Source organism: Podarcis muralis, chromosome Z (genome assembly GCF_964188315.1).
Source record: "Podarcis muralis chromosome Z, rPodMur119.hap1.1, whole genome shotgun sequence".
In the NCBI taxonomy this organism is placed as follows: Eukaryota; Metazoa; Chordata; class Lepidosauria; order Squamata; family Lacertidae; genus Podarcis; species Podarcis muralis.
The window spans coordinates 14,884,581-14,908,238 of record NC_135673.1 but is presented as its reverse complement, the minus strand read 5'-3'; the positions used below and the strand labels follow the sequence as shown (position 1 = coordinate 14,908,238).

Below are 23,658 nucleotides of genomic sequence, written 5' to 3'. Positions count from 1 at the left end.
CCAGTGCGGTATAGTGGTTAGAGACTAGGAACTAGGAAAGCAAGATTCTAATACCACCCCCCTCAGCCATGAAGCTCACTGGGAGACCTTGGGGCAGTCTCTCAGCCTAACTTACCTCACAGAGTTGTTGTGAGGGGAAGAACTATATAAGCCACATTGAGCTCCTTGCAGGAAAGGGGTGGGGTGGGGTTATAAATGCAATGAAGAATAGACCCATGTGTTAAACCCATTAATTTGAATGGGTCTACTCTGAATATGACAAATGTTGGCTGCAACCCCTAAGCTCTGAAAGCCTGCCTCAGACATAAATTGTTTATTATGAGCAGCCAGCAAGCCTCACAGCTGCACTTGGCCCCTTTACCTTTCATTGGATTCAGCTTGTTCCACCTTGTTTTCTTCACGGTTGTTCAACAGCCGTTCATTCTGCACTTGGCCATGCAGACTCAATATCTCCACCTCAAACAGCTGTGTAATATTTTTCTGCATTTTGTACCAGCCCTCAGCTGCTTGGAGTTGGAAACTGAAAAAAGAAAAGAAACCTGTGTCTGGATTTTATGTCATTACATTTCCCCTCTGTGTACAAAAGCATTTCTCTTTCAAGGGGGAAAAAGAGGTATTCCCCTCCAGGCTATGGCCACATTCACCCCATACATTTACAGTACTATAATACTACTTTAAAGAGTCACAGCTTTCCCCACAGAATCATGGGAGCTGGAGTTTGTGCAGGATACTGTGAGTTGTTAGGAGACCTTTGCTTGCCTCAAAGACCTAACATTCCTGGAGGTTGACAGGAGTGAAATTGGGATTTGGGGGAGGCCTCTGTACTCCCTTGCTTGGTAAAATGAGCTGAAGGGCGGGGGGGGGGGTTACCTGGCTTGGATTTTAACATCTTCCAAGTATTTCTTCTGCTCCAACAAGAGGTGGTCCCTCTTTGCTAGCTGATATTCCAGGTCGCCTATTCGCTTCTGAGAAGCCTCCAGCTCCTGGCTCTGCTGCTGAATGCAGTAATGTGCTTTCTCCAGTTCTTTCTGAAAGGCCATCTGCAGGCATTCCACTTCCTGGAAGATGGAGGGGGTTAAATAAAGCTAAATGATTGTAGACGGGAGAAGAGAAGACTGAGAGGGAACAAGAGAGGCCAGGCAGAATTATGACAGAACTAATTAAGGAATTGCTGCTTTTGACCTTGGATCTGGGTTTAGCGAAACCACTCTCATCGTAGGCGCTGGCAAAGGATGCCTGGGGTTCAATTCAACCCTATCATTCTTCCTAGAGGTGTGAGATTTTCAGGTGCTGAAATATTGGCAAGTATTTTTAAAATCTCCCCAGCCACGGATAATTTGATGAAAATTGAAATGCCTGCCATCATTTTCTTATTGGAAATAAATATTACTACTGCACTTCTTTAAGTACATGCTTTTTTCAAAGTATGCAGGGTTCAAAGTAGTGCAGCAGTGGCTAACCTATGGTCCGCCCAGCTGCAGGCCTCCCAGCTGCCATCATCCCTGATCGGTGGGGCTAAGAGGGGTCCAACAACATCTGAAGCACCCAATCTATTGATCTGATGCATGCTCATTTGCAAAACTAGGCTTTATTTCAAAGACCCAGTTTGGCACCAACACCCCACACGTGCATTTGTGCACACACACACAGGCTTAAAATGTCAATGGCACCCCTCTGGAGGCTTCACCTGGGGTAAAAAACCTGGCTAGTGCCCCCCCATTGGTAGCTATGGCACTGATTAACTCCCCAGCACCCCTGACCATAAGGTCACACTGGCTGAGATTCATGAATGCTGGAGTCCAGCAGCATCTGCAGGGCCAGCCTGTTGTGTTTGCCCAATGTGAGCCACAAGCAACACTGCTGGCACACATCTCTCCTGAGGCATACCTTAGTTGTGCCAGCCTGCTTGTGCTGAAGCTGTTTCAAACACAACTCTTTCATCTCCCCAAAGACTAGGAGTTGCCTGTTCAACATCTCCATCTGCTGTTGGGCCGACTCACAGTTAGAAAGCTTAAAAGAGAAAGTTTTAGTTAGAGACTACACAATTATTATCTTTTTAAAAAAGTACTGCTTATACCAGAAGATGGGGAACCTGCTGCCCTTCATGTTTATTTTGTATTAAATTTATATAACACCCTTCATTCAAAGATCACAGGGCTGCTCACAACACAAAATGCATACTAAAACAAAAACAAACCAATAGACCCCCCCCCTCCCACACGTTACTGGACTCCAACTCCCACCAGCCCCAACCACACACACAAACAAACAAACACAGAGCAGGGTCCACAATACTGGGATGCAGCTGGAAGAAGTCTTATTGAAACCAAGGACACACACCTATGCACACAAAATAGGGGAAGTGGGAACCCCACAGGAAAATTTAGCTCTTACCTTCTGAGAAACCTGGCTCAGCAACAATTCCGTGTGACACATCTTGCTGCTGGCCGTGTTCAACTCCAGCCGCAGGCCTGCGATGATTTTGTGGCAGTCTTCCAGTCTGATCTTGTAAAAACAAACCCAAACAATATTAGTGAAGCTGGTTAGTGGCACCATATCCTCCCCCTGCCCTTGCCGGCCTCAACCCCCAACTCAGAGTCACTTCTTGTACCTTCAGTTCCTGGCTGTGACTGTAATACTCTTCCCGTTCCTGCTGCAACTGGCGGATCTGGCTGTGGAGCCGAGCCATGAGCATGTCGTGTTCCTCCTGGAACTTGCAGAACTTGGCCTGCTCCATCTTCAGGCTGAGCTTCAGGACTTGGATGTCCTTCTCCTGGAGCCTCAGTTGGTCTTTCTGCCAGGAAGCAGAGACCAGTCAAAAGGGCCCACTTCAAATAAGGGCAAGTTTTGTCAAACGCAAAGTGTAAATGTGTTTATACCATGCCTGCTGCATGTCAGCAGGTCTGTATTTTATTTCATAGAATCTATACATTGTTTAAAAGCCTCAAAGCAGTTTGCAAAAAAAGAAAGAAAGATGAAACAACAAAATCAAAGAATAGAATTAATAATTTAAGACTTTTCAAAAGTTAAAATAACTCAAAACTCGAAACAGATTAAAACTCATACCAATTTTCTAAATATCTGGGTAAAGGTTAAACGTTTTAAGCACAGTCTCCAGCCATGCAGAAACACTCAAGGAAGCCACAAAGCAGAGTTGGTGAAAGGCACGGCCTGGAAATACAGTGGTACCTCAGGTTAAGTACTTAATTCATTCCAGAGGTCTGTACTTAACCTGAAACTGTTCTTAACCTGAAGCACCACTTTAGCTAATGGGGCCTCCCACTGCCGCCGTGCAATTTCTGTTCTCATCCTGAAGCAAAGTTCTTAACCCGAGGTAATATTTCTGGGTTAGCGGAGTCTGTAACCTGAAGCGTATGTAACCTGAAACGTATGTAACCTGAAGCGTATGTAACCCGAGGTACCACTATATGGGGCAATGTGTGAGAATTATGGGGGCCACATAAGAAAGTCTTGGAATCCTGCACTTCACTCCCAGACCCAAAGTTGCCTTCCGTCCCCCTTCCCCAGTAGTAACACAGCAGGTGGTAAACCGCCTGCAGTGTAGGTGCTCCCTGTAGAAACCTTGACTCACCATGGCAGCGTTGTGTTCCTCCAGAGCCGTCACCTTTATCACTTTGCGCAGGAGCCGCCGGTTTCGCAGCGCGTGCTGTTGCCTCTTGAAGCGCTCATACAGCAGTTCATTGTGCAGCAGGAGGAGCTGGATTCTGAGAACACTGAAATCATCTGGTGCAGGAGCACCTGAGGGGAAGGCAGAAAGAAGACGATGGTACGCAAAGATGCTGGCACCATTCAACCAGCGTGCCTAAGACACCTTGCAAACAGGACACACAACCAAGGCTGCATACACAGAATATACGTGAGGCACATGGGCTTCCCCTGAAGAATCCTGGGAACTGCAGTTTACCCCTGGGCAGAGCTACAATTCCCAGCACTCTTAAACTAAAGTTCCTCCTCCTAAAGGATTAGGTCTGCAGCTCAGGAATAATAACGTAAGAAAAGCCTGTTGGATCAGGCCAACGGCCCATCTGGGCCAGTATTCTGTACTCACAGTAGCCAGCTAGACACCTGTATGAAACCTGCAAGCAGAATTTAAGCGCAATAGCGCTCTCTCCTCCTGTGGTTTCCAGGAGCCAGTGTGGTGTAGTGGTTAAGAGCAGTGGACTCGTAATCTGGTGAACCGGGTTTGCTTCCCTGCTCCTCCACATGCAGCTGCTGGGTGACCTTGGGCCAGTCACACTTCTCTGAGGTCTATCAGCCTCACTTACCTCACAGAGTGTTTGTTGTGGGGGAGGAAGGGAAAAGGAGAATGTTAGCCGCTTTGAGACTCCTTAAGGGGAATGAAAGGCAGGGTATCAAGTCCAAACTCCTCTTCTTATTCAGAAACATTGATGCTTCTAACTGTGGGGGCAGAGCATAGCCATAAAAGCTAACTGCCATCAATAGTCTTATCCTTGATGAATTTGTCTAATTCTCTTTTAAAGCCCTTTAGGTTGGTGACCATCACTCCCTCTTGTAGTAGTGAGTTCCATGGTTTAACTATGTGCTGTGTGAAGGAAAACTTTATTTGTTTTGCATCTGCTAACATTCAACTTCAATGGATGTCCACGAGTTATAGAAAAACTACTCTCTATCCACTTTCTCCATGCTATGTATAACTTCTATCATGTTGCCTCTTACTCGCCTTTTCTCTAAGCTAAACTGTCCCAAATGCTGCCACGTTTCTTCATAGGGGAGACGACTGTCCAATCCAGCCTTAGAGATGGATGTCCAAGCATTGCCCATAGCATAAAGCACCTTCAACCAGGTTGGTGTGTGCTCTGCAGCCCTGTTTTGGAAAAGTGTGATCTGGCCAGTTTTCCCATGTTCTGGTTAACATCTAGGTTAAATGCCACTGCACTCAGGTTCACGAAGTCTATGAAGAAACTGCAATGGATTACCAGATGCCAGTGAATAGAGGATACACCATTTACACTCTTGGAAGCTATCCAGCACCATCAAATGCAAGATGCCAGTGCAGTGAGGAAAGATGCGCAGCAGCTTGATACAAAAGCTGAGCAAAGTTTTGCTCCAACACATGGATTAAAATACATGCCTCAAAAAAACAACAACCTCTTACCTCCAAAGTGAGTCCAGTCAGCTGATTTGCTTAACAAAGGTAATCTGAGGAACAAATAAGAATGGTGGGTTTTCTGGATTGCAGTAAAAAATGTTTTGGTTTTTTTTAAAGCAACAACAAACCCCAGGTGGTTTCAAGCATCACCCTACTGCTCTCACTGTCCTAAGGTACAGGACTACGTGAGTGACCAATTACACCAATGTAGTGGTAAATTTGGGACGCAGGCAGCACTGTGGTCTAAACCACTGAGCCCTGGGTTCGCCGGGTTCAGAAGGTCGGCGGTTCAAATCCCTGCGACGGGGTGAGCTTCCGTTTCTCTGTTCCAGCTCCTGCCAACCTAGCAGTTCAAAAGCACACCCATTCCATTATAAAATTAATTAAAATCAAATTGATGGCAACTGTTAAGCAAAATTCTGTGCAGACTGCCAGAGGAGGGAGTCAGGCTGCTCCCTGACCAAAGGCCTGGTGGAACAGCTCTGTCTTTCAGGCCCTGCGGAAAGTTGTCAGGTCCCGCAGGGCCCTAGTCTCTTGTGACAGAGCGTTCCACCAGATTGGAGCCGCAGCGGAGAAAGCCCTGGTTCTAGTTGAGGCCTCACTAGTGAGGTTCATTTGGATATTTTTTTATATGTTACTTGCATATTTCAGAGTTTTGTTTGTTTGTTCTTTTGTAAGTCGCTTAGCATTTCTTTTTTCCTGAAAAAAGGTAACTAGAGGATAGAGATTGTTGTATGTAGAAACTAGCCTACTGTATAACACTAACACACACACACACACACACACACACACACACACACACTCAAGACTACTTTTCTACAGCAGGCCAGTTTCTACATACTACATACTACACTCTCTACCCTCTGTTCAGACAATCAAGAGGAACCATCTACATTCTGGTCATGCAAAAACACTCAAGGAGGGCAGTGGCCCAGGAAGCATTCGGGGGCGGGGAGAGAACCAGAGTGCCCTGGAGAGTTGCATTTGGCCCCAAGGCCACAGCATTACAGGGAACAGGTGAGTAACTTGAAACAGTGGTTCAGTCCTGTTCTTGTCACCGCACTAGCTCCAGCCTTAAGAATACAAGCTCTGCCGTCACTTACTGGTCAAGCCGTTTGCTGTGGGCATCTGCTCCATGCTGTATGAGCTGATCCAGCATTTCCAAGGGGGATGGGGAGGAAGAGTTCACTTTGTCATCACCTGCGTTGACATTCCTGAGAAGCTCTTCAGTCTTCTTGCTTACAAAATGGTAGGCGGTCTTTGGCAAAGCCACTTCGAAGAGGTGCTCATAATCAGGGGGCTGCTCATCCCCAAACCCCATCCACTTGCGTGCAGGAATCTTGCAAGGGCTAGGGGCAACAATGTTTGACTCCAGAGACACCTGGCTTTGCTGGTGTCCAGAAGGATGATTCTCGGAGTATCGGCTGGGTAGGTCAATAGGCGTGAAGGTTTGCTTAGGCATATCCAGTGACCTTTTGAGCCCAGATTGGGCCACACCTGGTGTCGATGCTGCAAGGGGTGACAACGCCAGGGGCTTGGAGTCCAGGTTATGCCCCTGTGTACTTGAGGCAGCCAGCTGGGATTTCTTTGAGCTGGGGAGACCCTCATTCAGGCGATAGAAAGGGGAGTCAAAACCTCCCCGAGGCACCACAGGTTCCGTGTCTGCTGTGGTGATCTCTGAGATCTCTCTTGATATGGCATCTAAGGACAGAGAAAAGCAAAGTGTGGATGGATCAGACATGCTGCCCTATATTTGCTCATCAGTGGCAGGAAATCCACCCGCCTTAGCTGCTGTTGCAAAAGGTGGAGCACTGAAAATAATTTAACCTTCTGGTGTTATCACCCCTTGAGGAATCACTTTGTTATTAGGGTCTGAGACCTGCCAGGGCAGATTCTATGCCAAGACAATACATACTCCAAATAAAGAAAACACTTGGGATTCTGTAACTATGTATGTTATTCCAGTATTTCTTTTTTAAAAGAATGTTTTTTCAGGACAAAATGCCACATTTGGTATTTTGCAGAATTTATTTTGGGTTTGCTAAGCATGAGGCAGTGAAGCTCTAGCCCCTTGGCAGTCCTGTTCAGACAGCCCAATAGCTTTCTGAGATTTCAGCAGGCATTGCCCTACATACTTTCAACAGTCTCTTCGCAGCCATGATGGATAGAAACATGACAGCGGAAGCTGCTTTAAACCAAGTCTGCCCACTGGCTCATCTAGTTCAGTATTGTCCAAACTGAGCAGCAGCAGCAGCAGCAGCAGCAGCAGCAGCAGCAGCAGCAGCAGCAGCAGGCTTTCCAGGGTTTCAGACAGCGAACCTTTCCAAAGCCCTACCTGGAGACGTTGGTGGATTGAAGCAGGGACCTTCTGCATGCAAAGCAGATGCTCTACTACAGTGGTGCCCCGCAAGACGAATGCCTCGCAAGACAAAAAACTCGCTAGACGAAAGGGTTTTCCGTTTTTTGAGTCGTTCCGCAAGATGAATTTCCCTATGGGCTTGCTTCGCAAGACGAAACGTCTTGCGAGTTCTTGCGAGTTTGTTTCCTTTTTCTTAAAGCCGCTAAGCCGTTAATAGCCGCTAAGCCGTTAATAGCCGCTAAGCCGCTAATAGCCGTGCTTCGCAAGACGAAGAGACTCGCGGAACGGATTAATGAACAGAGGCACCACTGTACTTGTTTTCAAAAGAGAGATTTCTTCAAGCAGCTGAAGCTGGTGCCTAACATTAAGTTCTGCATTCCCCAGGGAAACCATGACACATGCACACACATACTGCCCTGCCCATGCCTAAACTGCTAGTCTATAAAAAGACTGTTTTCATTCGGCTCCTACCCAAAGCTGGACAGAGGCATACAATTCCCTCTGGAGCCACACAAGCTGAGATCCCAACAACTCATGAGCACAGAGTGTACCCTCTTGGCCATGGTGTTCTTGAACTTCCCGACGCCCCCTACCCCATTACCTTCCTCTCGGTCCTTCTCACCACTGTCTTGAGAAGAGGCCTCCAGGTCACCCAAGATGCCAGGAAGGTCACTTAAAGTTACCAAACTTTTACTGCTGTGAGAATCTTTTATGGGAGGGGAGAGAGAGAGAGAGAGAGAGAGAGAGAGAGAGAGAGAAAGAACAAAATATTTTAACTTGTTTGCTGTGGCAAACATTGTTGCAATGCAAGTTCAAACCACACCAAAACGCCTCTTCTCCAAACTATCACAAAATTTGGCTGTACCCACACACACTCTGGAAGAACTTCCACACTTAGACTGCCATCTAATGAACTAGCAGAGACATGATGTGCAAATGACACTCCCAATTTGTAAGAGATGATAGAGGATAAAGATTTAGGACAGGGGTCAGCAACCTTTTTCAGCCATGGGCCAGTCCACTGTCCCTCAGACCATGTGGTGGGCCGGACTATATTTTTTTTTGGGGGGGGGGAGATGAACGAATTCCTATGCCCCACAAATAACCCAGAGATGCAATTTAAATAAAAGCACACATTCTACTCATGTAAAAACACCAGGCAGGCCTCCCAAATAACCCAGAGATGCATTTTAAATAAAAGGAGACATTCTACTCATGTAAAAATACGCTGATTCCCAGACCGTCCAGGGGCTGGATTGAGAAGGCGATTGGGCCGCATCTGGCCCCCGGGCCTTAGGTTGGTGACCTCTGATTTTGGAGGTAGGAATTCAGGTGAAGCTTACCAACAGCTTGAGAACTTTGGGTGATGTTTGGCTGTCGGGACAACGAAGACCTTGCGGGATTGGTTCTGCCCTCCTAGAAGAGAGCAAGCAACAGACACATCTCCATCACAATGCTTCACGTGTTCCCCAAAACCAAACAGAAAAAGAACACCACTAACACACACACCCCAATTAAAACCAGGACCACCAAGAGTGTGTGCAAGGGAAAATATAATACATGTTTTCTGGAGGAGCTTCCCTCATATACCCAAGTCACTGCTCCGGGTGTGCCTCCTCCAAGGGCAGGTAATTCAGCCCGTGCATAGGAATGAACTGACAAAATGACTGCCCCCCACAAGCCAAGACTGATGGGAAGGAAGGAGACTCAGCAGCAAGTATGGTGTAGAGTGCCCAACTAAGTCCCGGGAGACCAGTGTTCGAATCCCTACTCAGCCATGAAGCCCACTGGGTGATCACAGGCCCATCACCGCCTCTCAGTATAACCACCATCACAGTGTTGTTGTGGGGAAGAACCATGTACATTACCATGAGCTTCTTGAAGAAAAGATGGGCTGTTAATACAGGCGTCCACCCACTTATGGGTTTACATTCTGGGCCCTGGTGCGCACAAGCAAAATTGTGTAAAGTGGGGTTCACCCTCTAAAAAGCCTCGAAATACCTACTTTCCCCTGCTTTCCCCTCTCTTTCCTGCTCTTTCTCCAATCCAGACCAAAATATCTAGAGCTGAAGCTCCGAGGCTGGCTGGAGGATGTGTGGGAAAGAGGTAGTGGCTGCTGCTGCGCTACCCCGTGTGTCACCTGTTAGGTGGGGAGGCTGATCAGCCTAAACAAAGCCCCACTGGGCCTCCAGTCTCTTCCTCCACCCTCACTGTATCTCCTTTTTTGGCTCCAGGGAGGGACTCTCCAGCTCTCTCCCATTTCCTGGTATGATTCTATTTATTAATTTCCTGGTGCCATGCATATGCAAGGGCACACGTTAGTAGAACATGTATGTGGGGAGGCGGGGAATGCCTGTAAGTCTTGCAAAGAAACAGCAAGTAGCCTCCTACCTAAAGTAGAGTTCTTTGGACAGGGCTATGCAGACTTCAGACTGGTCAGAGCTAGTAGTGTCCCGTCCCCCCCATTTTTTTTAACAACTAGATTTCTAAGTTCTATGAAACAAGACCAGGTGCAAGGAACATACGGTTTAAAATTAAACAAGAGGATGCCTCTTGAGTAGTGGAATTAGTTTTCAGAACCAGCACTGTACGCAAAGTCCTTTCATCCAAAAGTCCACTCCATGGTTAGTCCGTGAAGCTTTATTCATTTCAGCACCATAATGTAGGGTGGGGAAAGTCATGTTATGGTTGCTTCTGATGAACTGGGAATCAGAATCACCTTGAAAGTCTCATAAAAGACAGCCATAATCAATTACTTTTTAAATCTGTTCATAGGCCAAGTTCAAAAGTGGAATCCCCATTTTGCCAAGCGTTATCAATTTTGACGGTACCTTTTTGGGAGGTGCAGTGGAAACTGAAACATGAGCAACTTCTTCTGAACTGCATGAGGGAGGTGGGGAGATGGCAGTTTCTGGGCGGGCACCTTTCTCGACTGTTTAAAAGAAATACAGAAAAAAAATATTCCCTTACAAATGTTAATGCATGACCCTTTTTTTAAAGCAAGGGTTGGGGAGAGCACTTTTCAGCTTCCCAAGAACTATGCTCCCTCATGGGCAAACATTCCAGGTGTCGTGTCCCAGTGGTGGGCAGGGCCAGAGGCCAAAAGTAGGTAGAGCAAAGTTAACTCTTTACCTTTGTACCAGAGGTTATGTACCAGCCATACACAATTTAAGAAGTTTCTATACACCCACATATATCTCTCTTCCCACCAAACACACTCACCTCTATCCATCCTCCAGTCAGGCAACCAAGGGTATATTCTGGCCAACCAAAACTACTCAAAGAGGGCACAGAGCAAGGCTGCTGGGGCACACCTAGGAAAAGGCCCAAGGGCCAAACAGAGAGGCCAAAAGGGCCACTTTGGGCCCCCACGTATGAGAGTTTAGAGGCTTCGGGGGCTTGTGCAATAATGTCACAGGCCAATGGTTTGGCACTTAACTAGTTTTTGTTGCTGACAAACCTGCCATGGTGCTGAAAAGAAAACCCCAATATGGCTGGCCCTACCTGGTATGTTAAAGTTCCTGTTGAGAGTCTGGGCTGTGGTATAAGGTGTCTCCAAAACAATTCCAGGGGAGTGGGGGGGAGTGGTCATGCCACAAGCAACGGCAGGGCTCCAGAAGGTCACCTGGAAAAAGAGTGGCAGGGTTTTTCCCAGTGTACTCAATAGAAAGGAGGGAAAATCAGACCTCCTGCATCCACTTTCAGTGCCATCACCACTTTAAACTTCCATCTCTGTTCCAGTCTTCACCAACCTGGTGTACCCTCCAGATGCTTTGGGCTCCCAACTCCCATTGACAAGGCTGGGGGGCTGACGGGAGCATGTCATCAACTAGGGCAGCAAGGCAAGAGCATTTTAACCCGGCACTGGCTGCCTGTGTGGTTTTGGGCCCAATTTAAGGCATTGGTATCAAATTTTTTGTTAGTCAGTCAGTCTTGGTATCAAATTAAATAAAGCCCTGCATGGCTATAGACTCAAGTCTCTGCAGAAGCACCTTCTACAAGGCCAACCAACTCAATCATTAACTTTGACTGGTGTGTGTGTCTGCTCATTGACGCTGCTAGGATTTGTGATTCAAGGTTGCATAACAGGGCCTTCTCTGTGGTGGCACCCAAGCTTTGGAACTCCCAATACAGGAAGCTGCCATACACTGAAGTTAGACCATTCAGTCAATCTAGCTCAGTACTATGAAGACTGACTGACAGTGACTCTCTCAGGGGAAACAAAAAAAATTCCTTCCAGTAGCACCTTAAAGACCAACTAAGTTAGTTCTTGGTATGAGCTTTCGTGTGCATGCACACTTCTGAAGAACTTAGTTGGTCTTTAAGGTGCTACTGGAAGGAATTTTTTTTGTTTTGACTATGGCAGACCAACACGGCTACCTATCTGTAACTCTCTCAGGGGAATCAGACACGTCTTTTGGGGATTGAACCTGGGACCTTCTGCATGGCAAAGCCGGTGTTCCAACACTGAGCTGGGGCCCTTCCTCATAGCTCCCTTCTAGAGCAGTGTTTGTCCTCCTCACTTTTTACACTGAGACACAGTTTGAGGATGCTCTTGTTTTCCCAGGGCTTTACAGATTTGAGAGTTTAATTGGCTTAATGCTCTACCGCTGCAAGTGATCAGTATTTATGGCTTATGCATTTTTTCATTTGATGTATTTTGTTCTGTTATCTTTTATTATACATTTTCCTGAGATCTTTCTGGAGAACAATTCATAACTGTAACTAGTAAAAAAATAATAATGTAACAGTCACAACACAAGCAGCGTTACCTGCTCAGTTGCCAGAAACGAGGACTGATACTTCGAGATCTGAGGTAGCTGCCCTGCCATTCGAGACAGCCGAGAAGTTGGTGTTCCTGTATTTTTTATTAAAGAAGATGGAGAAATAAAGGGTAAAAGGGCATTATTTCTCCCAAAATTAATAAATCTGTATAAAAATTATTTCCTATCCAGTAGGATTCCCCCTCCCAAAATTTGTAGAGAGAGTGTGTGTGTGTCTATATGTGTGTGTGTCTAAATACACACACACACACACACACATATATATATCTACGAAAGCATATATATATATATATATATATATATATATATATACACACACATACACACACACACACACACACACATATAAAAACTTGGAATGCTATCAAAAATGAGGCATTAGGAACATAGGAAGATGCTTCATCTTCATCTTCATCATCATCATCATCACCACCATCTATTTATACCCCGCCCATCTGGGTGGGTTTCCCCAGACACTCTGGGTGGCTTCCAACAAAATATTAAAAAACAGTATTTTATTAAACATTAAAAGCTTCCCTAAACAGGGCTGCCTTCAGATGTCTTCTAAAAGTCTGGTAGTTGTTGTTCTCTTTGACATCAGGTGGGAGGGCGTTCCGCAGGGCGGGTGCCACAACCAAGCAAAGGCCTGGTTCCCTGTAACTTGGCTTCTCGCAGTGAGGGAACCGCCAGAAGGCCCTCAGCACTGGACCTCAGTGTCCGGGCAGAACAATGGGGGTGGAGACGCTCCTTCAGGTATACTGGACCAAGGCCATTTAGGGCTTTAAAGGTCAGCACCAACACTTTGAATTGTGCTCGGAAACGTACTGGGAGCCAGTGTAGGTCTTTCAAGACCAGTGTTATATGGTCTCGGCAGCCGCTTCCAGTCACCTGTCTAGCTGCTGCATTCTGGATTAGTTGTAGCTTCCGGGTCACCTCCAAAGGAAGCGCCACATAGAGCACATTGCAGTAGTCCAAGCGAGAGATAACCAGAGCATGCACCACTCTGGCCAGACAGTCTGCGGGCAGGAAGGGTCTCAGCCTGCGTACCAGATGGAGCTGATAAACAGCTGCCCTGGACACAGAATTGACCTGCACCTCCATGGACAGTTGTGAGTCGAGGATAACTCCCAGGCTGTGCACCTAGTCCTTCAGGGTCAGAGTTACCCCATCCAGGACCAGGGAGTCCTCCACACCTGCCCGCCTCCTGTCCCCCAAAAACAATACTTCTGTCTTGTCAGGATTCAACCTCAATCTGTTAGCCACCATCCATCCTCCAACTGCCTCCAGAAACTCACAAACGACCTTCACCACCTTCATTGGTTCTGATTTAAAAGAGAGGTAGAGCTGGGTATCATCTGCATACTGATGAAAACCCAGCCCAAACCCTCTGATGATCTCTCCCAGCGGCTGCATGTAGATGTTGAAAAGCATGGGGGAGAGGACAGAACCCCGGGGCACCCCACAAGTGAGAGCCCAGGGGTCTGAACACATCCCCCACCACCACTTTCTGAACACAGCCCAGGAGGAAGGAGCGGAACCACTGTATGACGGTGCCCCCAGCTCCCAGCCCTCTAAATGGTCTAGAAGGATGTTATGGTCGATGATGTCAAAAGCCGCTGAGAGATCCAGAACTAGGAAACAGCTCTCACCTTTGTCCCTAGCCCGCCAGAGATCATTGGCCAGTGCGACCAAGGCAGTTTCAGCCCCATGATGAGGCCTGAATCCCGACTGGAAGGGATCCAAATGGTCCGCTTCTTCCAGGAGTGCCTGGAGTTGTTCAGCAACCACTTGCTCAATCACCTTGCCCAAGAATGGCAGATTTGAGACTGGGCGATAGTTGGCCATTGTGGCCGCATCTAAAGATGGTTTTTTTAAGAAGCGGTTTAATAACCGCCTCTTTCACCAGGTCCAGGAAGGCTCCCTCACGGAAGGAAGCATTCACCACCCCACGAAGCCCATCGCCCAGCCCTTCCCGGCTAGCTTTTATAAGCCAGGATGGGCAAGGATCAAGGAGACAAGTGGTTGATTTCACTCATCCAAGCAGCCTGTCCACATCCTCGGGGGTAACAGATTGGAATTGATCCCACACAACTTGACTAGACAGGACTCTAGCACTCTCCCGCCCTGGCCCTGCTTCCACGGTGGAGTCTGCCTCTTCTCGAATCTGAGCAACTTTATCTGCAAAAAACTTTGCAAAATCATTGCAGGAGATCATGTGGCCCGTACTGGGCCCTGATGAAGCAGGTGGTTCCGCTAAATTACGAACCACCTGAAAGAGTCTCCTGCTGCTGTTTTCTGCAAATGCAATAGAGGCGGTGAAGAAAGTCTTCTTCGCCGTCGCTATTGCCACTTGGTAGGCTCAACACTGAGCTCTAACCTGTGTCCGGTCAGCTTCAGAATGAGTTATCCACCACCGGCGCTCTAGCCGTCTCAGTGATTGTTTCATTGCCCTCAGCTCCATGGAAAACCACGGGGCTCTCCGGGCTCCATGCAATCGGAGAGGGCGCTTCGGAGCCAAACAGTCAATAGCCCTGGTTATCTCCACATTCCAGTGGGCCACCAGGAAATCAGCTGAAAGGCCATCAACACGGGATAAAACATCCCCTGAACTGCATACACAGTTCATAGTTTTATCTAGCTCAGTATTGTCTACACAGACTACCAGGAGCACTCAAAGACTTCAGAAAATGGACATTGCCAGCCCTACCTGGAGATGTCAGGGATTGAACCTGGGACCTTCTGCATGCAAAGCAGATGTTCTATTAACGAGCAACAGCCCTTTCCAGCAATATAGGAAGCTGTGTTATACCAAGTCAGATTCTTGGTCAATCTCATTTAGTACTATATACTCTGACTGGCAGTAGCCTTTTTCACTGGATGGAGAACATGGGGGTGGGCTTTCTTGAACCAGCTGGAAATGGAAATTTAAAGCACAGCATGAAGTTCTGAAAGGGGCTCAGCAAAAGAGAGCTGACCCCTGCTTTAAAGCAGTATAAGCAACTCAAGTGGGGCACAGGGAAGACAGTGGCAGGTCAGAACATGAGACACATAGATACAGATTCCAGAGCAGTCTTGAGCAAGCTATGGTTGCCCATTGCAACCATTACTCTGGCTTGCAATAAACCATGGTTTGCAAAAACCAGGATTCAACCACAGGCATGGTGTCTGCTTCCATCCCTCCACTTGCTGCCTCATACATGAGTTCACTTACCATGTACACCAACACTAGCCAGGTTCCAGTTTAGATAAGGTTAGCAAAACCAGTTTATGACAGGGTCTGGTTAGCATCAGGGCATGTGTCACAGGAAACCATGGTTAAGGCAAAAAAAAGAGGCTCCAGAGAATGGCATTCTGAGGAGAGAACTAGTAAACTTGGTTTGCTAGAATGAGCAATACATCTGCTCCTAGCAGGTGCTTCAAGGATGGCGCTTGCTGTTTATAGACATTCTGAAGAGCTGGGGGACCTTACCAAAGTTTCTCTGCAAAGCAACAGAAGAATTGGAAACAAAATCAGAGGAGTGATGCTGAACGTAAGAGCTCATCTGCTGGGAAGGTGAATAGTAGTCATCTTCACAGGAAGCTTCGGCTGGGTCCAGGGAGATACGGGCACATTCTATCAAAACATCATGGGTTTCTAGCCTCTTCCACCTGTTTTAGGTCCAAGCACCACCAGTCAATTTCCACCCCATCACAGAATTTATGATACAATCTCATTTACAGGAAATATTTACAAAAAACATTTAAAAGATTTTTGAAAGCCAACCCTAGGGTGACATGGGTGTCACTATGGTCTAACCTAGGGATGGTTTTAGAAAGCGTTCATTGCAGAATGCCATGAACGTAGTATTTTTATTTCAGAAGGGACGAGCTAAATGTTCAATCACAGCCTCTCTTTCAAAAGGAATGGGAATGTACATACCTCCGAGGGTCCAGTTCGTGATCCTTGGATCCAGTCACTAGCTCCGGGTGGATGCGCACATGTGCCATCATTGGCTGGAAGAAACAGAGAGAGAAAATGGGTATTTTATCTTGGTATATCATAAAAAGAGCTCTGTTGGATCAGACCACCAAAGGCCCATCTAGACTAGCATACTGTTCTCATACTGGTCAGCCAGATGCCCATGATGGGAAGCATACAAGCATGACCCAAGCCCAACACATCTCTCCCCACTGGTGATTCCCAGCAGCTGGTATTCAGAAGCATACTTCCTTCTTACTGTGGAGGCCGAAGATATCCACCAGGGTCAGTAGCCAGTTACAGTCTGATTGTCTTTGAATATGCCTAAAACGCTTGTCAAGCCATCTAAGCTAGCCACCACTGCCTACTGTGAAAGCAAATCCTGTTGCTGTGTGTTGTGTTGAATACTTTCTTTTTTCTATCACCAGAGGTCTAGACGACCATTTGACTGTTACAACACAATTCTGTTATTTCCGGGTAGCAGTAAACAAACGTGATGAACATAGGACTTGGGGGGGGGGGACACGCAGGGGGCGCTGTGGCTTGCCGATCTTGGGCTTGCCGATCTTAACGTTGGCAGTTCGAGTCCGCACAATGGGGTGAACTCCCAGTGTTCTGTCTCAGCCCCTGCCAACCTCGCAGTTTGAAAATGTACCAGTGCAAGTCCATAAATAGGTACGCTGCAGCGGGAAGGTAAATGCCATTTCCATGTGCTTTGGCTTCTGTCGTGGTGTCCTGTTGCACCAGAAGCAGCTTAGTCATACTGGGCATGACTCAGAAAGCTGTCTGCAGACAAGCGCCGGCTCCCTCGGCTTGAAAGCGGAGATGAGCACTGCACCCCATAGGCAAATTCAACTGGACTTGGCCACCTAGGGATCCCTTTGTCTTTAAGAACATTAATCAATCTAGCTCAACGCTGTCCACCATGGCTGGCAGCAGATCTCTAGGGTTTCAGGCAGGGATTCTCTCCCACCTCCATCTGGAGATGTCAAAGGGGATTGAACCCAAGACCTTCTGTATGCAAATATATGGCCGTTCCCTATACACACCTGATTGCAGGTATTAATTTTCAGTTCCAATTGATTGCTGGACTTCCAATTTCTCTTTAGAAGCCCACTTCCTCAGATGCAGGTTCAACTAGTTATTCATTTCGGTACAGTGAATGGCCAATACAAACGTAAATAAATACCAGCAATCATGCAATTCCGAAAAAGAAACTTGGGTCAGGTCTTTCTGACTTACAGGTACACACAAACAAGACGTGCTTTAAAGAAAAAGATTTACCTTGACTATCTCTTCAAAGGTCTCCAAGTTTTCTTTCATACTGTAGTGGGAGCGCAGAAAGGAGACAAAATTGCAAGGGTACATTCCGTAAAGGCGGTGAAAGAGAGCATACACACTGGCATGGAGGTGGACCAGGTAGATCTCAGCCGTGTGTCCTAGGGAGGGAAAGACGTAAAACAGGTTACAATAACTCCTATTATTGAGGTCTCTGGACATGTGCCCTCCCCCTAAAAATATTGCTGTGCTGTAAATATTATCATAGTAAGTGCCACAATTCCATAGGTGCACAAAGGTAGTGGGGAGAGTAATTTTCAACAGAACTGGCTGTGAGTTCAGCACCTTAGAAAAATATGGCTTCATTTTTAGAAAACTGTGTGCAAGTCTGATTTAAACTCCATGGCTCACTCTGGGACAATCTGTTAAAATGGAGATTAGATGACAATCTTTACAACAATTTAAAATGCAAACATTAAAAATAACCTACAATCACAAAAATGTGGTGTGTCCTGAAAATTTACATCTCGGGTGTCAGAGGTCAGAATGCAAGTGTGTCTTCAATGTAGCAGATTTAAAACCCAGACGATGAAAGATCAAAATGAAGCCCCAGTAATCTGGCTGCTGCATTTTGCACTGACAGAAGTTTCCAGTCAATTTCAACGGCTGCTTCTTGTAAAGAACAATGTCAGGCTGAGACACAATGACTGTGACACAATGTTACCCAATGAGCTTTCAAGACAAGAGTCAGGATTTAAACCCTGGTCTCCCAGGTCCAACACTCTGAAAACACAATGCCATAATTTCAGGGGGTTGTGTATCCATGGCCAGAATTGTAGTCTGAATTTAGGACCTTCCAGCAAGGCTGGGAGAATTAGTGAACTGCCTTATTCTGAGCCAGGCCTTTGGTTTATTTAGCTCAGTATGGGCTACAATGAGAGCTATTCGGTTTTGGTTACTTTGATGTGGGTGGACTAAAACTCCCGCCATCCTTGACCATCATGCTAAGCTGGCTGTGAATTCTGAGAGTTGTAGTTCACTCACATCTGGGGTCCCAAGGTTCAACAACGCTCATCTATGATGACTGGCAGGGGCTCTTCTGCATGCAAAGCCGATGCCCTACCACTGAGCTACAGACGTTCCCAAGGATAAGCTTGTTCACAGCAGACCTTTTCTAGCATCTCACCTGGATTCCTCAAGTTCCAGGAAGCAAGGCGACCAAAGATGCCAAAGTAGTCATGCAGGTACTGCTTCCCAGACTGGGGGATCATTGGCAGCATTGTTATTAACACGAGCACACCTGTGATGAGGACCACTACATCCGCGTCACTCTGCAAAGGATTGGGGGGGTGGGGAGACAGTTATCCAGAGGTTTAAGATTTCCTGACAGATGCATCACAAGTATTAGGAAAGCCCTCTGCTCCATTGCCTTCATTTCTGTGGGTTCAGTTAGGATATCAATAGCTCTTTCAACGCTCCTTAGCAGAGACTGCATTTGTACAATCCTTACAACGTGGTAAATGGTTTCCTGAAATGCAGTACTTTGCCACCACTGGTGTCACATGCTTTTATGCTTCTACAGATGAAGGAAACCCAACATTTTACGTATAAAGCAGCATGTCAGGTAGAAGGGTTTAGGTCCCTCTGCACAACACCTAGTTTTCTACTTGTAGGAGACTTTGAATTATTCCACCATATTTAAAGCAATCTTTATTTCTCACAAACTCCCTTTTTAAAAAAGGGTTATTTAATTTCCATTACTCTCCTTTTTACATAAACAGGGTTCAATAAAAGTAACAGAATGAGTTAAGTGCCAAATTTAAAATGTGAAACAATGTTTGAGAGTCTTGGCCAAAGCTACACTGGGGGGGGGGGGGAGCCAACAGCGAAGACCCTATTTGGGACAATGGGACAATAGTTGTAAAAACACACTGAGTTGGATCAAATATTAGTCCTACTCAGAGCAGACCCATTAAAAACAGTAACAGGTTACTAACTTGGGTCTGTTAATTTCAACTTTTCTACTCTGAGTAGGACACAGCCCAATGAAAACAAAAAAAAAACCCCAAACCCAGCTGTGAAGAAAGAGGTGTTATTTATTTTCACCATGTTTTGAGATTCTCTCTCTTATAATGGAGACTTTACCACTCTGATTTTATTGATCCGTTTCAGAATTAAAGCCTACATCCCTTAAAAAGAGAAAATTCTGATATGAATGAGGGGAACTGATCCAACTTGCATGAACAGGAACAGGCTTTGACTCATTATCTGTCCTTGCACTATGGCAGGAGGATGATCGAAGAGAAATCAGTAAGTGATAAAGGTGTTATGTGAATGTGCCCTACCTGATGAATAGTTCTAGGTTGGGCGCCATTCACAAAGGTTTGCATTGCGACCACAGTGTGCAGTGGCCACTGTCCAAAAGGGTTTTGTTTCTGTATCTCAGGCTGGCACCTTCCAAATGTTGTTTGACTACAACTCCCATCAGCCCCAGCTAGCACAGCCAATAGTCAGGGATGATGCAAGTTTTAGCACTGAACATTTGGAGGAAACCAAGTTGTGAGAGGTCACTGTATGTCATCACATTCCACAGAAACATATAATAAACAAGAATTGCAACTACACAGCATCTGTACCTTAAGACACTTAAGCAATGTAACCAGGACAGACGCCTGAGAAAGCTTATGTTTCCAAGATGGCTGACATCTTATCACATGCCCAAGGAGTGAGAGAGCGGAGAGACGGGTACTTGACCTGTTCATACATTCATTGATTTTGTCCAGAAGGTGCTAAGAGAAATAAAAAAGAGAGAAATTGTGATAAAAGCACATGGAGAATTTACCTGGAGGGTAGCCGAAATATATAACTGAACCTGCTCTCACTCTCTTTCATAGACCTCTCAAAGCACTCCTAAATAACAACATGGGCCTTGGTTCACCTGTTAGATCACCTTACCCCATGAATATTCTCACTTGACCACTTCCATCTGCAAAACTGGCTACCACATAACATTCTGAAAGCAGAATATGTGTTTTTACCTGTTTTTAGCTCATCACTGATTTCAATTATTTTTTGAATGTTTTTACTGTTAATTTTCTTTATTCTTTTTTTAAGCTGCTTTTTTACCATCATATTGTATATAAACTGAATGAAATAAATATTTAATTGTTTACATCCCACCTTTAACTATAAAATAAACTCAAAGTGGCTTGCAATATAAAAATCTCTCCTTCCAAGAGCCAATGCAACTAATGAATGCCAACAGGATTATAGTAAAAAGGAGGGCACTGAAAAGCATGAGGAGATTAGCATGTTCAGAAGGAATCCCAAAGTTTGCAGAACAATCACTCAATCTTTGGGGGAGACATTAAGGAGGTTATAAAAGGGCAGCAACTCCAAAACAGTCCAATATTGACTCAATGGCCGCTGAATGCTGAGAATATCGGTTTAGGGACATGGTTGGCTGGCATTCAGAAACATTCTGAAAATAATACAAACAAGTGCAAATGTAAAAGATACACACCCCACAGCAGTTTCATTTAACTAGTGGTTGTGGTTCAAGAACAGTACCACAATTAAAGACCCACAACTGGCTCAATTCACAAGGTTGCTTCATTCATACATGCTCAAAACTGGACCATGGAAGAAGCTGCTCAGAGGCACCTACAGTCACATGGGAAATGATTGGCAGTGATGGACACCAGCTTCAATGGCTTTTAAAAACTGCTTTGATGTATCTCCCCCTTCCCCCCACACACAATCAAGCAGTTTTATAAGTTTTATTAAATAAATAAAAAGTTGATCAGACAAAATCATGGAGGATAAAGCTATCAATGGCTACTAGCCATGGTAGCTATGTTCCACCTCTGCTGTCACAGGCTGCATCTCCTAAATACCAGTTGCTGAGAATCACAAGTGAAAAAATAGCTGCTGCACACAGGTTTTGCTTGCAGGCTTTCCATAATGGGCATCTGATTGGCCACTGCGAGAACAGGATGCTGGACTAGATGGGCCACTGGCTTCATTCAGCCGCACTCATCTTTTGATCTAAGTGGGCTCCAGTCTTGTTGCTTTTTAAAGCAGCTCAGCAATTCTTTAGTTCAATTTACACATGGCAGACTTTTCAAACATCCCTTCTTCCATTTAGTGTTTTCTCAATTTCTCGATAAACATTTCTTATGACAACATACGTGTGCATTACCTTGTCGTGCGGCTCTTGAAGAGTGCACAGGGCGTGCAAGACTTGCTCTGAACTTGTTTCCAAGTAGGAATCCACCAGGGTATTTACATGCACTGGCCCGCGGTCTGATGTGGTTATTGGCCACCAAAAGAAAACACAATTACAGATCAGTGCATTCACATACACAAAAAAGATGTATTGGTTAGAAATGATTTGAAGAAAGTTATATAGGAGGTTACAGAATAAATCCACTGAGTACTAAGCAATTTAACATTTATCCTGTGGGGATTATAGGATTTATTTTATTTTTAATATTTTATTGAAAGTTTTCAGTAAGGAAGTAAAGTGAAAGAAAAGAAAGGGGGGACTGAAACTGAAATACAATACAATATATGGGTGTATAAATAATACGATTATTTCACCAAATGTAAAATTATTAACAAATTATATTTTTCATAAATGGATTCAAAATATCAATTTATTTATCCATACAAAATCTGTCTAAAAGCAATCCATTTGTATGCTGCAAGCATTGTCATGACTTCTATCCATTGATTGAGGGGGGCCATGGTATTATCTTTCCAGTGAATAAGTATCAGTCTTTTGGCAGAAGGGCACAGAAAGTCTATCTACACCAGGGGTTTTCAACCTGCTCCCTACTGCCCACTAGTGGGCGTTTCAGGATTCTAGGTGGGCGGTAGGGGGTTCTATGGCACAAGCTGAACCCTCCTTCCATCGAGCACTGGTGGGCGGTAAGGAAATTTTACTATCAAGAAAGATGCATTAGTGGGCGGTAGGTATAAAAAGGTTGACTACCCCTTATCTACACTGATCCATACCCCATATAGTTGCTATATAATTTAAAATATTATCACCTGACAAGTTTACATTTTTCAGTGGGGACTGTAAGATTTAATTGAAGACTGAGTGGCCAGCCACATGAGACACCTCTGCTAAAACATCTGTTGGCTGCCTCTATGATTCTGAGCCACCTTATGATGCTATACAAAGCCCTGAAAAACTTGGGTCCATGATGTCTTAACTTCCTGAGCATTTCTATCCCAGTCTTCACTGAGATTATATGGAGAACTGTTAGTGCCCGCCCCCCTTTATCAGAGAGGTGCCATTAGCCTCAGCTACAAGTACGGCTTTTGGTGCAGCCAATCCCATGCTGTGGAACACTCTTCCAGCAGAGATGCAGCATGCACCCTCGCTTTTGACTCTCCAGGTGTCTCTTGCAGACTTCACGCCAGCAGGCCTATGCAGTTTAAATCTCAAGAAGCCAGTTGTTTCAATGATTGTTCTGTACTGATTGCAATGGCTTACATTTTTATACTGCTGTATGCTGCCCTGATATTTTCTAAGAGGGTGGTATATTATTACTACAACAACAATTTAAAATAGCAGTATTCCGTGGCCACCTTAGGTTGAGCAGCAGTTGTGGGCCAGCTGCTTCAAAATAAAATGTGAGGAACTTCAGAAATTCTGTGGACATCACTGGAGACATGACTGATACTTACCTGAGTTTAGGATTTCTCTAAGCTCAGTCTTTACACCTTCCAGGACAGGCAGATGTGGGGAATCCAGTACGGCCAGAAGATGGCTGATATTTCCATGCTGAGCCATTCTTCTTCACACAAAGTGCTTCTGTGCATGCCACACTGGCTGTGTTGACTCTCACTGCTTCTGTCTTACTGAGGCAAGAGAAATAAATAAAACCCCTGCTTTTGAAATGGGTTCTTTTTTCCCCTTCAGCCAAATACTGACTTCTTTACACCTCAATCCCCAATGCTTTCAATGTATATGCATGCTCAGAAAACGAAAGCTACTACTATCTGAAATAAACTTACAGTATTCTGGTGTACACCAGCTGCAAATTTTGTTATTATTATTAACTGTCCTTCAACACTTACAGGAATCTGTATGTGAGGCCTGATATTTGAACCCAGGCCCGTCTTGGGTAAAAGC

General features: G+C 45.5%; 1 protein-coding gene across 7 annotated transcripts in view; it reads right to left on the bottom strand.

Moving 5' to 3' along the window:
- Nucleotides 1-23,658, bottom strand: part of TSC1 (TSC complex subunit 1) — a 31,429-nt gene that overhangs the window by 2,420 nt on the left and 5,351 nt on the right. For 4 of the 7 annotated variants that reach the window (XM_028716006.2, XM_077922460.1, XM_028716009.2 and 1 more), the window contains exons 2-21: nucleotides 23,211-23,384; nucleotides 21,712-21,815; nucleotides 20,147-20,299; nucleotides 18,697-18,841; nucleotides 17,517-17,671; nucleotides 16,194-16,267; nucleotides 15,744-15,922; nucleotides 12,263-12,348; nucleotides 10,995-11,115; nucleotides 10,322-10,422; nucleotides 8,834-8,906; nucleotides 8,092-8,196; nucleotides 6,235-6,832; nucleotides 5,138-5,181; nucleotides 3,593-3,759; nucleotides 2,612-2,794; nucleotides 2,395-2,505; nucleotides 1,888-2,010; nucleotides 871-1,058; nucleotides 362-520 (exon numbers count right to left, since the gene is read on the bottom strand). In XM_028716006.2, coding sequence (XP_028571839.2) covers nucleotides 362-520; nucleotides 871-1,058; nucleotides 1,888-2,010; nucleotides 2,395-2,505; nucleotides 2,612-2,794; nucleotides 3,593-3,759; nucleotides 5,138-5,181; nucleotides 6,235-6,832; nucleotides 8,092-8,196; nucleotides 8,834-8,906; nucleotides 10,322-10,422; nucleotides 10,995-11,115; nucleotides 12,263-12,348; nucleotides 15,744-15,922; nucleotides 16,194-16,267; nucleotides 17,517-17,671; nucleotides 18,697-18,841; nucleotides 20,147-20,299; nucleotides 21,712-21,815; nucleotides 23,211-23,316 — 2,975 coding nt within the window. In that variant the 5' untranslated portion in view covers nucleotides 23,317-23,384. The remainder of the gene's footprint in view (nucleotides 1-361; nucleotides 521-870; nucleotides 1,059-1,887; nucleotides 2,011-2,394; nucleotides 2,506-2,611; nucleotides 2,795-3,592; nucleotides 3,760-5,137; nucleotides 5,182-6,234; nucleotides 6,833-8,091; nucleotides 8,197-8,833; nucleotides 8,907-10,321; nucleotides 10,423-10,994; nucleotides 11,116-12,262; nucleotides 12,349-15,743; nucleotides 15,923-16,193; nucleotides 16,268-17,516; nucleotides 17,672-18,696; nucleotides 18,842-20,146; nucleotides 20,300-21,711; nucleotides 21,816-23,210; nucleotides 23,385-23,658) is intronic. The other 3 variants (XM_028716007.2, XM_028716010.2, XM_028716011.2) reach the window with 2 other exon arrangements.